At 43.3% G+C, this 16,854-nt stretch overlaps 1 protein-coding gene across 1 annotated transcript; it reads left to right on the top strand.

Annotated features, from left to right (window-relative positions):
- The first annotated feature begins 390 nt into the window (after positions 1–390).
- Positions 391–14,115, top strand: pck1 (phosphoenolpyruvate carboxykinase 1 (soluble)). Its single transcript, XM_039798843.1, has 10 exons — positions 391–544; positions 1,484–1,782; positions 6,879–7,063; positions 8,263–8,466; positions 9,441–9,628; positions 10,582–10,744; positions 11,618–11,842; positions 12,681–12,812; positions 12,953–13,048; positions 13,529–14,115. Exons 2-10 carry the CDS (start codon positions 1,559–1,561, stop codon positions 13,984–13,986), a joined length of 1,875 nt encoding a protein of 624 aa, XP_039654777.1. The 5' UTR covers positions 391–544; positions 1,484–1,558; the 3' UTR covers positions 13,987–14,115.
- The last annotated feature ends 2,739 nt before the right edge of the window (positions 14,116–16,854 follow it).

Here is a 16,854-nt window from a genome sequence, read left to right as displayed (position 1 = left end):
ACACACCCAGACATTATGACCCTTGGCTTTCCCTTTTCAGGAATGAGTGTGTTAGAGAGAGAGAGAGAGAGAGAGAGAGAGAGAGACAGAGAGAGAGAGAGAGAGAGAGAGAGAGAGAGAGATAGTGCCAGTAGTACTGACGACAAAACTGTCTGTCTCTCTCTCTCTCTTTTGGGGATTTGAGCCGACTTCCAGCTATCAGCTATCAGCTGGGGGCAGATGGAACCGGTTACACCGAGACTACGTTACCTCTCGTTGCCGATTAATCATTCACCGGACCGGACTGTAACAGTGTTTTTCATATCTGCAGGGAACAACAGGTTCATGCAAAAAACTCAGAGGACAAGCCTCCTCCTCCTCCTCCTCCTCTTCCTCCTCCTCCCTCCTCTTCTGGGACGTCCCAGGGTATAAAAGGAGCCAACCCTCTTCACAGCAGATACAATAGACCCAGAAGGAGAAACAGTTCTCAGTTCTTCTGCCAACAGAGACCCCTCGACTGATGAGGCCAAGCTAAAGGCTCTCTGCTCCACACTAACTACTGAAGGTAAGCTGATGCTCTTTCTTTTTAGTGCAACTCAGCATGGGGGGAGGCTTATGGAGGCTATGAATGAATGATGTCACATCACCCACAGTCTGCCTAAGCTGGAGGCTGCAGCACTTGCTTCAAATGTGTGGTTCTTGTGCAAAATTGTATGAACTAGGGCAGAGGTTTTCAACTTTTTTTAAACCAAGGACCCCTTAACTGAAAGAGAGATGGAGCAGGGACCCCCTACTACATGTGTTGCATACAATTAAGTTGCATATTAAACTTGGCCTACAAAAGTGTGTAGGGTGGCCTAAAGCCTTTATACACACCTTTTTTTGTATATCTACTACGCTATTAAAATAACAATTGTTGGCATGACATTATATACCATCTTTTAATGTTAAACATACCTGTGGCACAGTGAATCCTTATTAACTGTATCTGTGGATGGCTACCTTAATGACTACCTCACTCTGATAGGCCAGTAAGCAGAGGGGATTTATATTTGCTAATAATATGTTGGATTCTTGTTAAGACATTTTCATTTTTGAAAACACTTTCAAAAATAAACAATAATTTGGAGGCCCCCCTGCAGTGAATCTGAGGACCCCCTAGGGGTCCCGGACCCCCTGTTGAAGATCCCTGAACTAGGGGAAATCTAACGGAAAATTATGTCAACTGAAGGAGATTTTTAAAATGAGTCATTATTATATGGACATTGTTCTAATCTTTCTCTCTTTTATCCCCATCACTTTACCCTCCTCTCTTTTTTACTCTTATCTCTGATTTATTACCTCCTTTATTTGCCTCTTCTTGCTCCCCTTTATTGCCCTCTTCCCCACTCTTCTTCACCCCTCATGCTAATTCTCTCTCCTCCCCTGCTTTTTCATCGTGCCCTCTTTTTGTCCATTCATACTTCTACCTTTCTTTGACTCCCCACACCTGTCTTCTCTCTAGGCCGGTCCACTCCTAGACTTCCTCTCGTGTCTTTCTCCGTCCATCGGCTCGCTCTCTCCAGACTCCTCCGCCATCATGCCTCCTCAGCTCCCGTCCCAGAAACCGAACGGTCCCAGGATCCTGCAGGGCGATCTGAGCGCCCTCAGCCCGGCCATCAAGCAGTTTGTGGACGCCAGCGTGAGTCTGTGCCAGCCCGACTGCCTCCACATCTGCGACGGCTCTGACGAGGAGAACCGAGCCATCCTGACTCAGCTGGAGGAGCAGGGGATGATCAAGAAGCTTACCAAATATGAGAACTGGTAGGTCGGCTGGGGCCGTGCATGGTTTCTGGAGTCACAGTAGTGTTTTATCACAGGACAACTGTTCAAAATTGTAAGGTTTTTTTGGTGTGGGCCACAAAGTAAAAGTATGACATGGGTGAGATGAAAGAAATGTTTACTGATGACCTGACTCCCAATCTGGTCTGTGTAACCGAGACGGTAACCCAAAGCAATTGGCTAGTGTTAATTTCGTCCCGTGACTAAGACGAGATGATGACGAGACTGCACCAGTGTCCCAGAACGCTGACTAAGACTACATTATCAGCATTGTTGTTGACGAAAAAAGACGAGACTGAAATGTTTTTAAAATAAAAACTAAGATAAAATCTCTCTTCACTTTCGTCTACAATCGTCTCTACTTTTCCATCCTGAGATAGAATATTCAGCTGTTACTAGGGTTGGGTACCGAGACCTGGTGCCTTAACGACCGGACCGAACAGCAACGTGGATTTCGGTGGCACTGAAATGTCTGCGCTGCTCTCTGATGCTCCTAAACGGTTGTTAGAGGCAACCGAAATATCGCTGCATGGGACGCTAGTTAACACTATACTTGGCAGCAGCTAACGTTAGCCTACCGTTAGCCTAACATTAGCTAGTTAACACTACACTTGGCAGCAGCTAACGTTATCTTGCCGTTAGCTAGCAGCTGGAGTAAACACGGTTACACAGCTGGAGTAAACACGGTTAAAATGCTGACAGCTAAACGGTGTAAAAGTTTGTCTGTATTTCACTGGAGAGGACTCCAACATCGAGACGTACGACACGAAAAACAACACAGACGGTGCGTTCACTTGAAACTCGCCTCGCCAGCCTCGTGTTGCATTCAAAGTTATTGTAAAATACCCTTTTCCCATCCAGTGTTTGTTTTTGTTGTTTAACAGCAATTTACTGGTGATATAAGGAAGAGGCTCGATATTTATATAACTTTATATCATTTATTTTTATATAACAATTTGACAGAAATAATCTCAGAAATAATTTATTTAAAAAAAAGACTAAAATCTTTTGACTAAAACTAGACAAAAATGACGAGACATTTAATTAACTAAAACTTGACTAACAAAAAAGGATATGTGAATGACTAAATATGCCTAAAACTAACAAGGAAATTTGGCATAAGACTAAGACTAAATTAAAAATAGGTGACAAAATGGACACAGTCATGTTGTTAAAGACAATGTGCATCAGTTAGTCATCAGCAGCTGTTGAAATGAACAACATTTGTGCAACCATTCAACATTCTGACCAACCAGCCAACCTGATCTCACAGAATACCATGAAATAAACACAGCCCTTTAACTCAACATCTGTGGCAGTTTCACAGAATTGCCGAAAATTCTGTGATGGGCCCACGGAAGAATTCTGTGAAATGAACATTTGTATAATTGTTATAAATCATCGTATGCTTTGTGTGTGGGCTTAACTGAATCGTGAAAGGCTAAGCTTTCAATTGGTGTGTCGCATAGCTGTATATTAATGCTTTAAAGTTATAAAAACGTTTATGAGTGGAGGTTACAGCGACACCACAGCCACAAAGTGTGCCGTCCACGGTACACTGATCCTTGAGAGGTTAAGTTAAGGAAAAGGTTGGGGGTGGGCTTACGTTTCCATGACACAACAACGGGACAGTTGGGTTTAGGTAAAGGAGAATGGGACAGTTGGGTTTAGGTGAAGAAGAACAGGACAGTTGGGTTTAGATAAAGAAGAACGGGACAGTTGGGTTTAGATAAAGAAGAACGGGACAGTTGGGTTTAGATAAAGAAGAACGGGACAGTTGGGTTTAGGTGAAGAAGAACGGGACAGTTGGGTTTAGGTAAAGAAGAACGGGACAGTTGGGTTTAGATAAAGAAGAACGGGACAGTTGGGTTTAGGTAAAGAAGAACGGGACAGTTGGGTTTAGATAAAGAAGAACGGGACAGTTGGGTTTAGATAAAGAAGAACGGGACAGTTGGGTTTAGGTAAAGAAGAACGGGACAGTTTGGTTTAGGTAAAGAAGAACGGGACAGTTTGGTTTAGGTAAAGAAGAACGGGACAGTTGGGTTTAGGTAAAGAAGAACGGGACAGTTGGGTTTAGATAAAGAAGAACGGGACAGTTGGGTTTAGATAAAGAAGAACGGGACAGTTGGGTTTAGATAAAGAAGAACGGGACAGTTGGGTTTAGATAAAGAAGAACGGGACAGTTTGGTTTAGGTAAAGAAGAACGGGACAGTTGGGTTTAGGTAAAGAAGAACGGGACAGTTGGGTTTAGATAAAGAAGAACGGGACAGTTGGGTTTAGGTAAAGAAGAACGGGACAGTTGGGTTTAGGTAAAGAAGAACGGGACAGTTTGGTTTAGGTAAAGAAGAACGGGACAGTTTGGTTTAGGTAAAGAAGAACGGTACAGTTGGGTTTAGGTGAAGAAGAACGGGACAGTTGGGTTTAGGTAAAGAAGAACGGGACAGTTGGGTTTAGATAAAGAAGAACGGGACAGTTGGGTTTAGATAAAGAAGAACGGGACAGTTGGGTTTAGATAAAGAAGAACAGGACAGTTGGGTTTAGGTAAAGAAGAACGGGACAGTTGGGTTTAGGTAAAGAAGAACGGGACAGTTGGGTTTAGATAAAGAAGAACGGGACAGTTGGGTTTAGGTAAAGAAGAACGGGACAGTTGGGTTTAGGTAAAGAAGAACGGGACAGTTGGGTTTAGGTGAAGAAGAACGGGACAGTTGGGTTTAGGTGAAGAAGAACGGGACAGTTGGGTTTAGGTGAAGAAGAACGGGACAGTTGGGTTTAGATAAAGAAGAACGGGACAGTTTGGTTTAGGTAAAGAAGAACGGGACAGTTGGGTTTAGGTAAAGAAGAACGGGACAGTTGGGTTTAGATAAAGAAGAACGGGACAGTTGGGTTTAGATAAAGAAGAACGGGACAGTTGGGTTTAGATAAAGAAGAACGGGACAGTTGGGTTTAGATAAAGAAGAACGGGACAGTTTGGTTTAGGTAAAGAAGAACGGGACAGTTGGGTTTAGGTAAAGAAGAACGGGACAGTTGGGTTTAGATAAAGAAGAACGGGACAGTTGGGTTTAGGTAAAGAAGAACGGGACAGTTTGGTTTAGGTAAAGAAGAACGGGACAGTTTGGTTTAGGTAAAGAAGAACGGGACAGTTTGGTTTAGGTAAAGAAGAACGGTACAGTTGGGTTTAGGTAAAGAAGAACGGGACAGTTGGGTTTAGGTAAAGAAGAACGGGACAGTTGGGTTTAGATAAAGAAGAACGGGACAGTTGGGTTTAGATAAAGAAGAACGGGACAGTTGGGTTTAGATAAAGAAGAACAGGACAGTTGGGTTTAGGTAAAGAAGAACGGGACAGTTGGGTTTAGGTAAAGAAGAACGGGACAGTTGGGTTTAGATAAAGAAGAACGGGACAGTTGGGTTTAGGTAAAGAAGAACGGGACAGTTGGGTTTAGGTAAAGAAGAACGGGACAGTTGGGTTTAGGTGAAGAAGAACGGGACAGTTGGGTTTAGGTAAAGAAGAACGGGACAGTTGGGTTTAGGTGAAGAAGAACGGGACAGTTGGGTTTAGGTAAAGAAGAACGGGACAGTTGGGTTTAGGTAAAGAAGAACGGGACAGGTGGGTTTAGGTAAAGAAGAACGGGACAGTTGGGTTTAGGTAAAGAAGAACGGGACAGTTGGGTTTAGGTAAAGAAGAACGGGACAGTTGGGTTTAGGTAAAGAAGAACGGGACAGTTGGGTTTAGGTAAAGAAGAACGGGACAGTTGGGTTTAGGTAAAGAAGAACGGACAGTTGGGTTTAGGTGAAGAAGAACAGGACAGATGGGCTTAGGTAAAGAAGAACGGGACAGTTGGGTTTAGGTAAAGAAGAACGGGACAGTTGGGTTTAGGTAAAGAAGAACGGGACAGTTGGGTTTAGGTAAAGAAGAACGGGACAGTTGGGTTTAGATAAAGAAGAACGGGACAGTTGGGTTAGGTAAAGAAGAACGGGACAGTTGGGTTTAGGTAAAGAAGAACGGGACAGTTGGGTTAGGTAAAGAAGAACGGGACAGTTGGGTTTAGGTAAAGAAGAACGGGACAGTTGGGTTTAGGTAAAGAAGAACGGGACAGTTGGGTTTAGGTGAAGAAGAACGGGACAGTTGGGTTTAGGTAAAGAAGAACGGGACAGTTGGGTTTAGGTAAAGAAGAACGGGACAGTTGGGTTTAGGTAAAGAAGAACGGGACAGTTGGGTTTAGGTAAAGAAGAACGGGACAGTTGGGTTTAGGTAAAGAAGAACGGGACAGTTGGGTTTAGGTAAAGAAGAACGGGACAGTTGGGTTTAGGTAAAGAAGAACGGGACAGTTGGGTTTAGGTAAAGAAGAACGGGACAGTTGGGTTTAGGTAAAGAAGAACGGGACAGTTGGGTTTAGGTGAAGAAGAACAGGACAGATGGGTTTAGGTAAAGAAGAACGGGACAGTTGGGTTTAGGTGAAGAAGAACGGGACAGTTGGGTTTAGGTGAAGAAGAACGGGACAGTTGGGTTTAGGTAACGAAGAACGGGACAGTTGGGTTTAGGTAAAGAAGAACGGGACAGTTTGGTTTAGGTAAAGAAGAACGGGACAGTTGGGTTTAGGTGAAGAAGAACAATATGCAGATTTTCGGGCTTTATAGTCGCTCTTAATGCTACGTCATCTTCTCATTGACTTTATATTGGCATTGTTTTCCGTGGTGGCCACACAGAGTTTTCACACATTCGTGTCACCACCAAATAATGCGTTAATAGTTCGTGATCATTTCACAGAGTTCTGGGAGACCGGGCTGGACCAGTAAGTCCAGCTCATTCGGTCAGAGTTCACCGGCGTAGCAGCAGACAACAAACAGACATCCTCAGTGAGCATCGCTTCAGGCTCAACAGGCGCGAGTTCAACAAACAAAGATCCTGCAGCCTCTATCAACTTGTTTTCTGATAACAAACTTGTTCCATTACTGTGCAAAAAACAAAAGAAAATATGAAATGCAATAAATTTCTCCTTCAATCCTTCTCCTCCCTTCCTCCTCTCCCTCTTTCACTTCCCACCTCCATTCCCTCCCTCCTCCTCTCCCTCCTGCTGCAGCTGGTTGGCCAGGACCGACCCGCGGGATGTGGCTCGTGTGGAGAGTAAGACTGTGATTGTGACCCGGGACCAGAGGGACACGGTGCCCACGCCGCTGGGGGGCGGAGTCAGCCAGCTGGGCCGCTGGATGTCCCCGGAAGAATTCGACAAGGCGATGGATGAGCGGTTCCCCGGCTGCATGAAAGGTACCACAGAGAACCATGTGTGACTCAATTTAGCCTATTTTGTCTAGACAATTTTATCCAAACAGGATCAACAAATGCAATAAAATCAAAACTGAGAAAAATAATATTATTAATAAGCAACGTGGATTTCGGTGCCTTATTTCGGTGCCACTTAAATGCCTCCGATTCTCTCTGATGCTCCGAAAATGGACATTAGAGGGAACTGAAACATTGCCGCACTCAGCAGCAGGTAACACTCGGCAGTACGTAACGTTAGCCTACCGTTAGCTAGTAAACACTACACTTAGCAGCAGGTAACGTTAGCCTACCTTTAGCTAGTAAACACTACACCTGGCAGCAGGTAACGTTAGCCTACCGTTAGCTAGTCAACACTATACTTAGCAGCAGGTAACGTTAGCCGACCGTTAGCTAGTAAACACTACACTTAGCAGCAGGTAACGTTAGCCGACCGTTAGCTAGTAAACACTACACCTGGCAGCAGGTAACGTTAGCCTACCGTTAGCTAGTCAACACTACACTCGACAGCAGGTAACGTTAGCCTACCGTTAGCTAGCAGCTGGAGTAAACACGGTTAAAATGCTGACAGCTAAACGGTGTAAAAGTGTGTCTGCATTTCACTGGAGAGGATTCTAACACCAGACTGTAGCTGCTGTTGTCTGAAAAACACAGACTCAGCCTCACCAGCCTCGTGGTGCATTCAAAGTTATTGTAAAATACCCTTTTCCCATCCATTGGTTGTTTTGGTCGTTAACAGGAATTCACTGGTGAAATAAGTTATTACATTTTTAATAAAATATTTAATTTTGACTCTGTGGCCTTAGCGATACACAAGCCGCTCTTTAATGTGGCCATTTTATGCTCCTTTTTAGTTTTTTTTAGATCAACTTTTTATTGTTTTATATTTTTGAACATCCAGAACAGACAAATGCAATTGAACAAGGTGCTCCTATCTATCTATCTATCTATCTATCTATCTATCTATCTATCTATCTATCTATCTATCTATATAAATAAAATACAAAGGTAAACTATATATATATATATATATATATATATATATATATATATATATATATATATATATATATAGTTGTTTATCTTTGTATTTATATTATATTATTATTTATTACCGGACCAAGACGACCTGAGAGCTCTGGGTGGTTTAATAATACACAACTTCTCTGACTCTCTCTCCTCAGGCCGCACCATGTACGTGATTCCCTTCAGCATGGGTCCGGTGGGCTCCCCCCTGTCTAAGATGGGAGTGCAGCTGACAGACTCCCCCTACGTGGTGGCCAGTATGAGGGTGATGACCCGCATGGGGACGGCTGTGCTGTCCGCTCTGGGGACAGGAGAGTTTGTCCGCTGTCTGCACTCCGTCGGCTGTCCTCTGCCGCTCAAAAGTACGTCAACACACATCAACTCGTTTTCTGTCATTCAGCAGCACTAAGGCAATGATGAATACTTCCTTAAATACTAAAGTACTGGTACTTCTGTTGCACTTCTAGTATTACAGCCGGTGTTGGGTGTTTTAAGCCCCCAACGTTGCCTTCGAGGCAGCGCGGCAATGGTTATGTTTAGGGTTAAGGTTAGGGTTAGCTGCCTGGAAGGCAATGTTGGGGGCATAAAACACCATTGAGCATTACAACCACTATTAGCGCTGATATGTACTTTACTCTTTTAGTACAGTAATGTTACTACTGCTGCCACTGATACTAGTTTTAATAAATGGTGAAATCACAGTGACTAGCGTTACTACTGATTCTACTACGACTGATTGTGATGCTGTCATAAGCAGGGCACACGGACTCTGCAGCAGAATTTTAAACAAATTAAAGAATTAAAAAATAAACTCAGAATCAGGGGCAGAGCCAGACCGTAGGCTCGGCCCAAACATATGGTAGGCATGCTCCATTTAACAGCTATATGTACTATTTTTCAAGATATTTGATAATTGATTGCCTACAAATCTGTACATTAATTTGGGAAAATTAAAGTTTGTCGAGGAAAAGCAATCTTGTAGAGCCTATACATCCCATTTGTGTCTAATTGTTTTGCAATTTGCCACTCCCGTCATAGAGACTGAGGGGAAGTTATTTTAAAACCCTAAAAGATTTGGGGCTTTTGAGAAAACATTTGGGGCTGGAGCCCCAGAAGCCAGCCCTTCGCTCCGCTAATTTCCATAGATTTTCATTCTGCATCACCGCTGAAATCTGCAGACTCCGTTTGGGTCTTTTACTACACATACTAATGCTACAATCATAATTACCACCCAGGTGCTACCGAGTACTATATTTAGTTGTAATATAGCGACATTTTCTTCCGTCCTCCAAGCTCATGCTGTCCACTGATTCACATAAACCCATTTGTCTTTCAGAGCCCTTGGTGAACAGCTGGCCCTGTAACCCCGAGCAGACGCTAGTGGCCCACATCCCAGACGGCCGGCAGATCGTGTCGTTCGGTAGCGGCTACGGAGGAAACTCGCTGCTGGGCAAGAAGTGCTTCGCTCTGCGCATCGCCTCTCGTATCGCCAAAGAGGAGGGCTGGCTGGCAGAGCACATGCTGGTAAAGAACGACAAGAAAACAATGTTGGGTAACACTTTACTTGGTGGTATCGACATAATTGTGACATGACACTGTCATAACTATGACATCACACTGTCATGAATGTGTCATAAACTTTATAAACAAGTCATGAATGTTTATGACTTCTGTCATTAACTGCCATTCTGTTTTTGTCATGACAAGTTGACATTGTTTGGGTTGTCTTAATTATGACAAGTTGACATTAATCAAAGTGACATTACCAGAAGTTGTCTTGGTCACGACAAGTTGACATTACATTTGTTTGGGATGTCTTTGTAATGACAACTGGACATTAAACATTACATGACATTATGTCAAGTTGTCATGACCAAGACATCCTCTGGTAATGTCATCCTGGTTAATGTCAACTTCTCATTACAAAGACATCCCAAACAAATGTAATGTCAACTTGTCATGACCAAGACAACTTCTGGTAATGTCACTTTGATTAATGTCAACTTGTCATAATTAAGACAACCCAAACAATGCCAACTTGTCATGACAAAAGCTGAATGCCACTTAATGACAGAAGTCATAAACATTCATGACTTGTTTATAAGGTTTATGACATATTCATGACAGCGTCATGTCACGATTATGTCGATACCTTCAAGTAAAGTGTTACCCAATATATCATAGCCTACATATAACATATATAATAATATATCATAGGGACTCTCCACAACATTACATTACATATCATTACATGTCATTTAGATGCTTTTATCCAAATCGACGTACAATTGATCTATATATGTCAGAGGTAACACACCTATGGAGCAACTAGTGGTTAAGTGCCTTGCTCTGGGACACATTAGTTGATGTATCACAGTGGGAATTGAACCCAGGTCTCCCACACCAATGTGTCATATCCACTGCTCCATCACCATCACCACCAACCTGACCAAGCCGAATGTTTGTCTCATGCTCAGATCCTGGGCGTGACCAACCCTGCGGGGGAGAAGAAGTACATGGCGGCAGCGTTCCCCAGCGCCTGTGGGAAGACCAACCTGGCCATGCTGTGTCCCACGCTGCCGGGCTGGAAGGTCGAGTGCGTGGGAGACGACATCGCCTGGATGAAGTTTGACCACCAAGGTGAGGGACTCAATTTAACATCGGGAGCATTCAAATTTCAACAATATTTGGGTTACACTTTACATGAAGGTATCTACATAAGAGTGACATGATACTGTCATGGACGGGTCATAAACGTTTATGACATAACGCGTCTTTTAGTAAGTGACATTCGTTATATGTCATGACAAGTTATGGTTAGGGTTACGGTTAGTGTTATGGTTAAGGCCGTTTTATGGTTCTGAGGAGGCTCCATGCACAGCTTTCGCCGTAGCCTACGTAAGTGGCCTGATGTTTATACTGTGTGTGTGTGTGTGTGTGTGTGTGTGTGTGTGTGTGTGTGTGTGTGTGTGTGTGTGTGTGTGTGTGTGTCTGCGGGTGTGTGTGTGTGTGTGTGTGTGTGTGTGTGTGTGTGTGTGTGTGTGTGTGTGTGTGTGTGTGTGTGTGTGTGTCTGCGTGTGTGTCTGTGTGTCTGTGTGTGTGTCTGTGTGTGTGTGTGTGTGTCTGTGTGTGTGTCTGCATGTGTGTGTGTGTCTGCGTGTGTGTCTGTGTGAGTGTGTGTGTGTGTGAGTGTCTGTGTGTGTGTCTGTGTGAGTGTGTGTGTGTGTGTGTGAGTGTCTGTGTGTGTGTCTGTGTGTGTGTCTGTGTGAGTGTATGTGTGTGTGTGTGAGTGTCTGTGTGTGTGTCTGTGTGTGAGTGTGTGTGTGAGTGTCTGTGTGTGTGTCTGTGTGTGAGTGTGTGTGTGAGTGTGTGTGATTCTATGCAGAAGCATAAAAAGCCCTCTAGGGTTCATGTAATACCTTCAAGTTACCCAATATTTAACAGAAATATTATAATCTATTTTTCATTTATTTACATTTCCCTCTTCTTTGTTGCCTGTCCCTGCCGCTACAGGCAACCTGCGTGCAATCAACCCTGAGAATGGCTTTTTCGGAGTTGCGCCCGGCACCTCGGTCAACACCAACCCCAACGCCATGGAGACCATCGTTAAGAACACCATTTTCACCAACGTTGCCGAGACCAGCGACGGCGGAGTGTACTGGGAGGGAATGGACCAATCGCTGCCCACCGGAGTCACCATCACCTCCTGGAAGAACCAGCCCTGGAGCTCGCAGGACGGTAAGACCTTCTATACTCATCTTATAAAGAGGTTAGAAAAGGAAAGTCAACTTAAGGCTAACAGCACCAGAAAACAGGATGTCAAAAACCAACGTGACTTTCACGTAAACACACACGCCCACTTTCTAAAGCCAAGTGGCGTGTTATCTGTACGCATTTTGAACGCCGTATACAGCAGACGGGTTGGGTGACACGTGGGCCTCGATCCCCTTGGAGCACTTTTACTGAACAATAACTGATTTATTGAACACTTTTATTAAAGAGAGAACATTTCATTAGCAGGGTGATCAGTGGTGTGTTTATAAGAGCAACACATGACTAAAAACTAGAGAAAATCACATTTTAAGGGTAAGGAAACGATCTTCTTAACATTCTCTGTCTATTTCAATTTTCAATTTCATGTTGCTTTACTGGCATGACAAAAAAACATCTGTGTTGCCAAAGCATAAGAACAAACATACATATAAACAACAACAATGAGTAAATACATCTGATTTAATAATACTAGTAAAACAGGATAATTATGATATAAATGCAGATACTAAACATTCTCTCTCTCTCTCTCTCTCTCTCTGTCTCTCCCTCCCTCTCTCTCTCTCTCCCTCTCTGTCTCTCCTCTCTCTCTCTCTCTCTCTCTCTCTCTCTCTCTCCCTCCCTCCCCTTCCTCCCTCTCTCTCTCTCCCTCTCTCTCTCTCTCTCTCTCTCTGTCTCTCCCTCCCTCCCTCCCTTCCTCCCTCTCTGTCTCTCCTCTCTCTCTCTTCTCTCTCTCTCTCTCTCTGTCTCTCCCTCCCTCCCTCCCTTCCTCTCCCTCTCTCTCCCTCCCTCTCTCTCTCTCCAGGCGAACCCTGTGCTCACCCCAACTCACGTTTCTGCACTCCGGCCGGGCAGTGTCCCATCATCGATCCGCTGTGGGAATCCCCAGAGGGAGTCCCCATCGAGGCCATCATATTCGGAGGCCGCAGGCCAGAAGGTGAGCATGCAGGACCTGCAGGGAAACCCTGGTAGAATGAGAGGAGAGGAGAGAGACAGCATGCAGTGGGATCAAATAAGTAAAATAAGAAAAGGGGTAGAAAGGAGAAAACAATGACTTCTGACTCTGCTTCCGTTCAGGTGTCCCTCTGGTATACGAGGCTTTCAGCTGGCAGCACGGTGTGTTTGTTGGAGCAGCCATGAGGTCGGAGGCCACCGCTGCAGCTGAACACAAAGGTCAGTATCTAATCTAATCACCATTCAATGGATTGTTTCCTCACCCTGAGGCAGAGATGCTCACAAGTCTCTGAGCTACAGTAGATGTATTTTGCATTCAGCATTTCATTTGTTTGGGCCTTGTTTTTAAAAGCTGAAGCTTCTGATGAATGACACAGCCGCTCTCTCACGTATTCTGTGTTACGTACTGTAGGTCGGTTATAGGTTACGGTCAGCTCATCAGACATTTGCTAAAAATAAAGATTATTCACAAGTCCAAGTCGAGTCTGAAGTCACTGTGTGTGCGACTAAGACTCGAGTCGAAGTCTCAAACTCGAGTCCCCATTGCTGCCTTTAAACAAAACTAATTTATGTAAAGTTTTTAATCTAGAAGTGTGAGCGACGTGGCAAACACTAGATGTACAGTACGTACGGATGGATTTATGTCCATGGAGATGACTAAAAATGTTGTCTCCTCTTTGTCCCCCTTCTTTACTGCAGGCAAGATGATCATGCACGACCCCTTCGCCATGCGCCCCTTCTTCGGCTACAACTTCGGCCAGTACCTCTCCCACTGGCTGAGCATGGCTGAGCGCCCCGGCGCCAAGCTCCCCAAGATCTTTCACGTCAACTGGTTCCGCAAGAGCCCCACCGCCGGATTCCTATGGCCCGGCTTCGGCGACAACATCCGCGTGCTGGACTGGATGTTCAGGCGGGTGAACGGCGAGGCGGGCGCCATGCCCTCTGCCGTGGGCTACCTGCCATACGGTGATTCCCTGAACCTGCAGGGGCTGCAGGGGGCCGTGAACCTCACAGAGCTGTTCTCCCTGGATCAGGAGTTCTGGCAGAGGGAGGTGGAGGAGGTGAGGAGGTACCTTACCGTGCAGGTGAACGACGACCTGCCCAGCGAGGTGGGCCGACAGCTGGAGCTCCTGCAGCAGAGAGTGGATCAGATGTAAAGAGGGGATAAAGGTCCCATGACATGGTTCTCTTTGGATGCTTTTATATAGACCTTAGTGGTCCCCTAATGCTGTATCTGAAGTCTCTTTTATATAGACCTTAGTGGTCCCCTAATACTGTATCTGAAGTCTTTTATATAGACCTTAGTGATCCCCTAACACTGGGGGACCATAGGCAGGCTGGGGGAACTCATGTTAATGTTAAAAAACCTCATAAAGTGACATTTTCATGCCATGGGACCTTTTAAATATAGATATACTGAAGAACTCTGACTTTCATAAAGAATTCATTTCTTAGCGGTGGAGCCTTACAACTTCACGAAAGAGGAACGATTGTCCTCTGATAATTCCACTTGTTTTTTTTTCAGACCCCCTTTTTTAGGGCTGCACGATTATGGCCAAAATGATAATCACGATTATTTTGATCAATATTGAGATCATGATTAATTATCACGATTAACTGTCGATTTTAACCACAGGTTTACGGAGCTTTGGGAAAAAACTTTAATACGGAGCGTTCTATGAACTGAATGACGCATTTTAAATATTGCTCGATCACATGACTTTGCTCGTGGGAAGCCAAAATCGTTATCGTGATAAAAAAATTCGATTAATTGTGCAGCCCTATCCTTTTTTCCCCAGATGATTATTCTGAAAATGCTTCTGCTCAAATTGGGCTGGCGATGATGAGATGGATTATATGAACTTGTAGAAATTGTGAGTTAACAAACATTCCTCACTGTGGTCATCGTCAGTATGACAGCCGCGTTGGTACGTTGGAGGTTTCCTTTTCATCCATTCACGTGCTGTCGTAACAGCACTACGTTTGAAACTGTTGTTCTGTGAACTGTACGTCTGAATTCTGCTATTTAATAGTAAATTATTATGAACACACTTCATACTGTCATTGCCTAAATAATGGCACAGAAAGAGTAAATGAGTCCAGGTCAGCTCCAGTGTTGTTTGACCTCCCTGCACACACAGGGGAAATATATGCTTCTGTTCCTGTCTTTATTTTTTTGTCTTAATTTATTTTTATACATTGTTGGCATCTCTTGGTTCTGTTTAGTTGAAATCTTGAGCGCCCAAAGATGGGTGGGAATAATAAAAGTATTTTCAAGGATCCAGTCTTCTTCTTGTTGTTGTTGTTTTATTAAAGAAGCATGTCATTAGTTATTCTGATATAATAAGTGTAAAACAAGCCAAAACTGAAATTTAAAACTGCCACAGAGTAGATGCAACTCATTATCACGCAGTGAAAATAATTACCAAACATCCGGTTCAGCTGCTGTAAAAATCAGTACAAACATGGCCGGGTTGGTTCAGTGGGTAGAGCAGGCGCACATATATTTAGAGGTTTATGTCTCGACGCAGAGGTCCTGTCCCCCCTCTACCCTTTCTCATCTAGCTGTCCTGTCCATGAAAGGCGGAAAAGCCCAAAAAATATATATATTCTGATTACTATTTGCAAACAAACAGCTTTATTGGTCAGGTTTGCATAAACAAACAAGGAATTTGACTCTGGTTAATCTTTGCTCTCAAGTACAACACTCACTTAACATATAACGAATAAAAAAACAGAAATGACAGATATACAGTAGCAATTGAAGAGAGGGAAGGAATGGTGCAATATCAGTATAGTCTGAGATTTAAGATTTAAGTATAAATATAGTGCAAGGCAAGTTCGGTGCAATGATCATATATTAATAACAATATTGTAATTGTAAGATTGAAATATACATGAGGTAGATGAGCAGAACAACAAGATGAGCAAAAGAGAGCGCATTCATGTCGAGACAACATTTCCTAAATGACCATGAAGGCGAGAGACCTAAAGCAGGGTCATTTAAGTAGCGAGACAAAAATATAAAAATGTTATCCACCAAAAATGCAAACAGGCAACTTATACCGACCGACCTTACATCAAACGACTTCTCAAGCGATTCTACTATCTCAGAGATCAACATTAAATCCTGAGAGTCTTGCTCTGTCTCGATGGCTTGGTGCAAGGTGGTCGTAAAACTCAGGTTTGATATTATCGTATGTTTTGGTAGTAAAATCTTCTAGTCTGGGACTGAAAACTCATTGACTTTATGACAGATTGTCTTTCCGTTGTGTGTCCAAACATTGACAATAAAGGATGTTGAATCTTTAGATGTGAGGTTGTGTCATACTTTAGTCTTTTAGATTAGATTAGATTAGATTCAACTTTATCGTCATTGTGCAGAGTACAAGTACAAAGACAACGAAATGCAGTGTGTGTCCAACCAGAAGTGCAAAAAAAACAGAAAAGTGCCATGTGATATACAAGTATAGACAGGTGGGGCATAGGCAGGACAAGAGATATATTGCAGTGTTATAAGAGCAGAATTAATATGGTTATATAATATGAACAATGTGTGAACAACATGTACAGATATGTGCAATGTAGTAGCTGTGACATTATACTAGTAGTAAGAATAATATAGATATAGATATATGCAGTGTATTAGCAGGATATATAATATGACAATAAATATGGATATACTGAATGAACCATATAGACATATGTGCAGTATGTAAAGATATGTGCAGTATCTGCAGCTATGTGCAGTATGTAAAGATATGTGCAGTATGTAAAGATATGTGCAGTGTGGTAACATTATAAGACTAGTAAGAATAAGTGTCTGTTCAAATTCTATAAAATTGACTAAAACATCCAAATCCAATGAAAGTAGTGACCTGATCATTTATTTTACTTGTGAAGAGCATTGTATGGAACCATCCACGTTAGTTTTTTGATAATTTGGCTAAAAGAAACCCAAATTTATGATATAGAAACATTATGAAAATGGGTCAAATTTGACCACGAGGACAAAAGGAGGAATA

Source organism: Perca fluviatilis, chromosome 4 (genome assembly GCF_010015445.1).
Source record: "Perca fluviatilis chromosome 4, GENO_Pfluv_1.0, whole genome shotgun sequence".
NCBI lineage: Eukaryota > Metazoa > Chordata > Actinopteri > Perciformes > Percidae > Perca > Perca fluviatilis.
This window is presented reverse-complemented; position numbering and strand designations above follow the sequence as displayed.

What these genes read in the sequence shown, in the direction of transcription:
- pck1 (XM_039798843.1), top strand. Translation starts at nt 1,559, where the DNA reads ATGCCTCCTCAGCTCCCGTCCCAGAAACCGAACGGTCCCAGGATCCTG. An exon ending in CTTACCAAATATGAGAACTG is followed by an intron (nt 1,783 to 6,878) that starts GTAGGTCGGCTG and finishes CTCCTGCTGCAG; the next exon opens with CTGGTTGGCCAGGACCGACC. An exon ending in GCCCTGGAGCTCGCAGGACG is followed by an intron (nt 11,843 to 12,680) that starts GTAAGACCTTCT and finishes CTCTCTCTCCAG; the next exon opens with GCGAACCCTGTGCTCACCCC.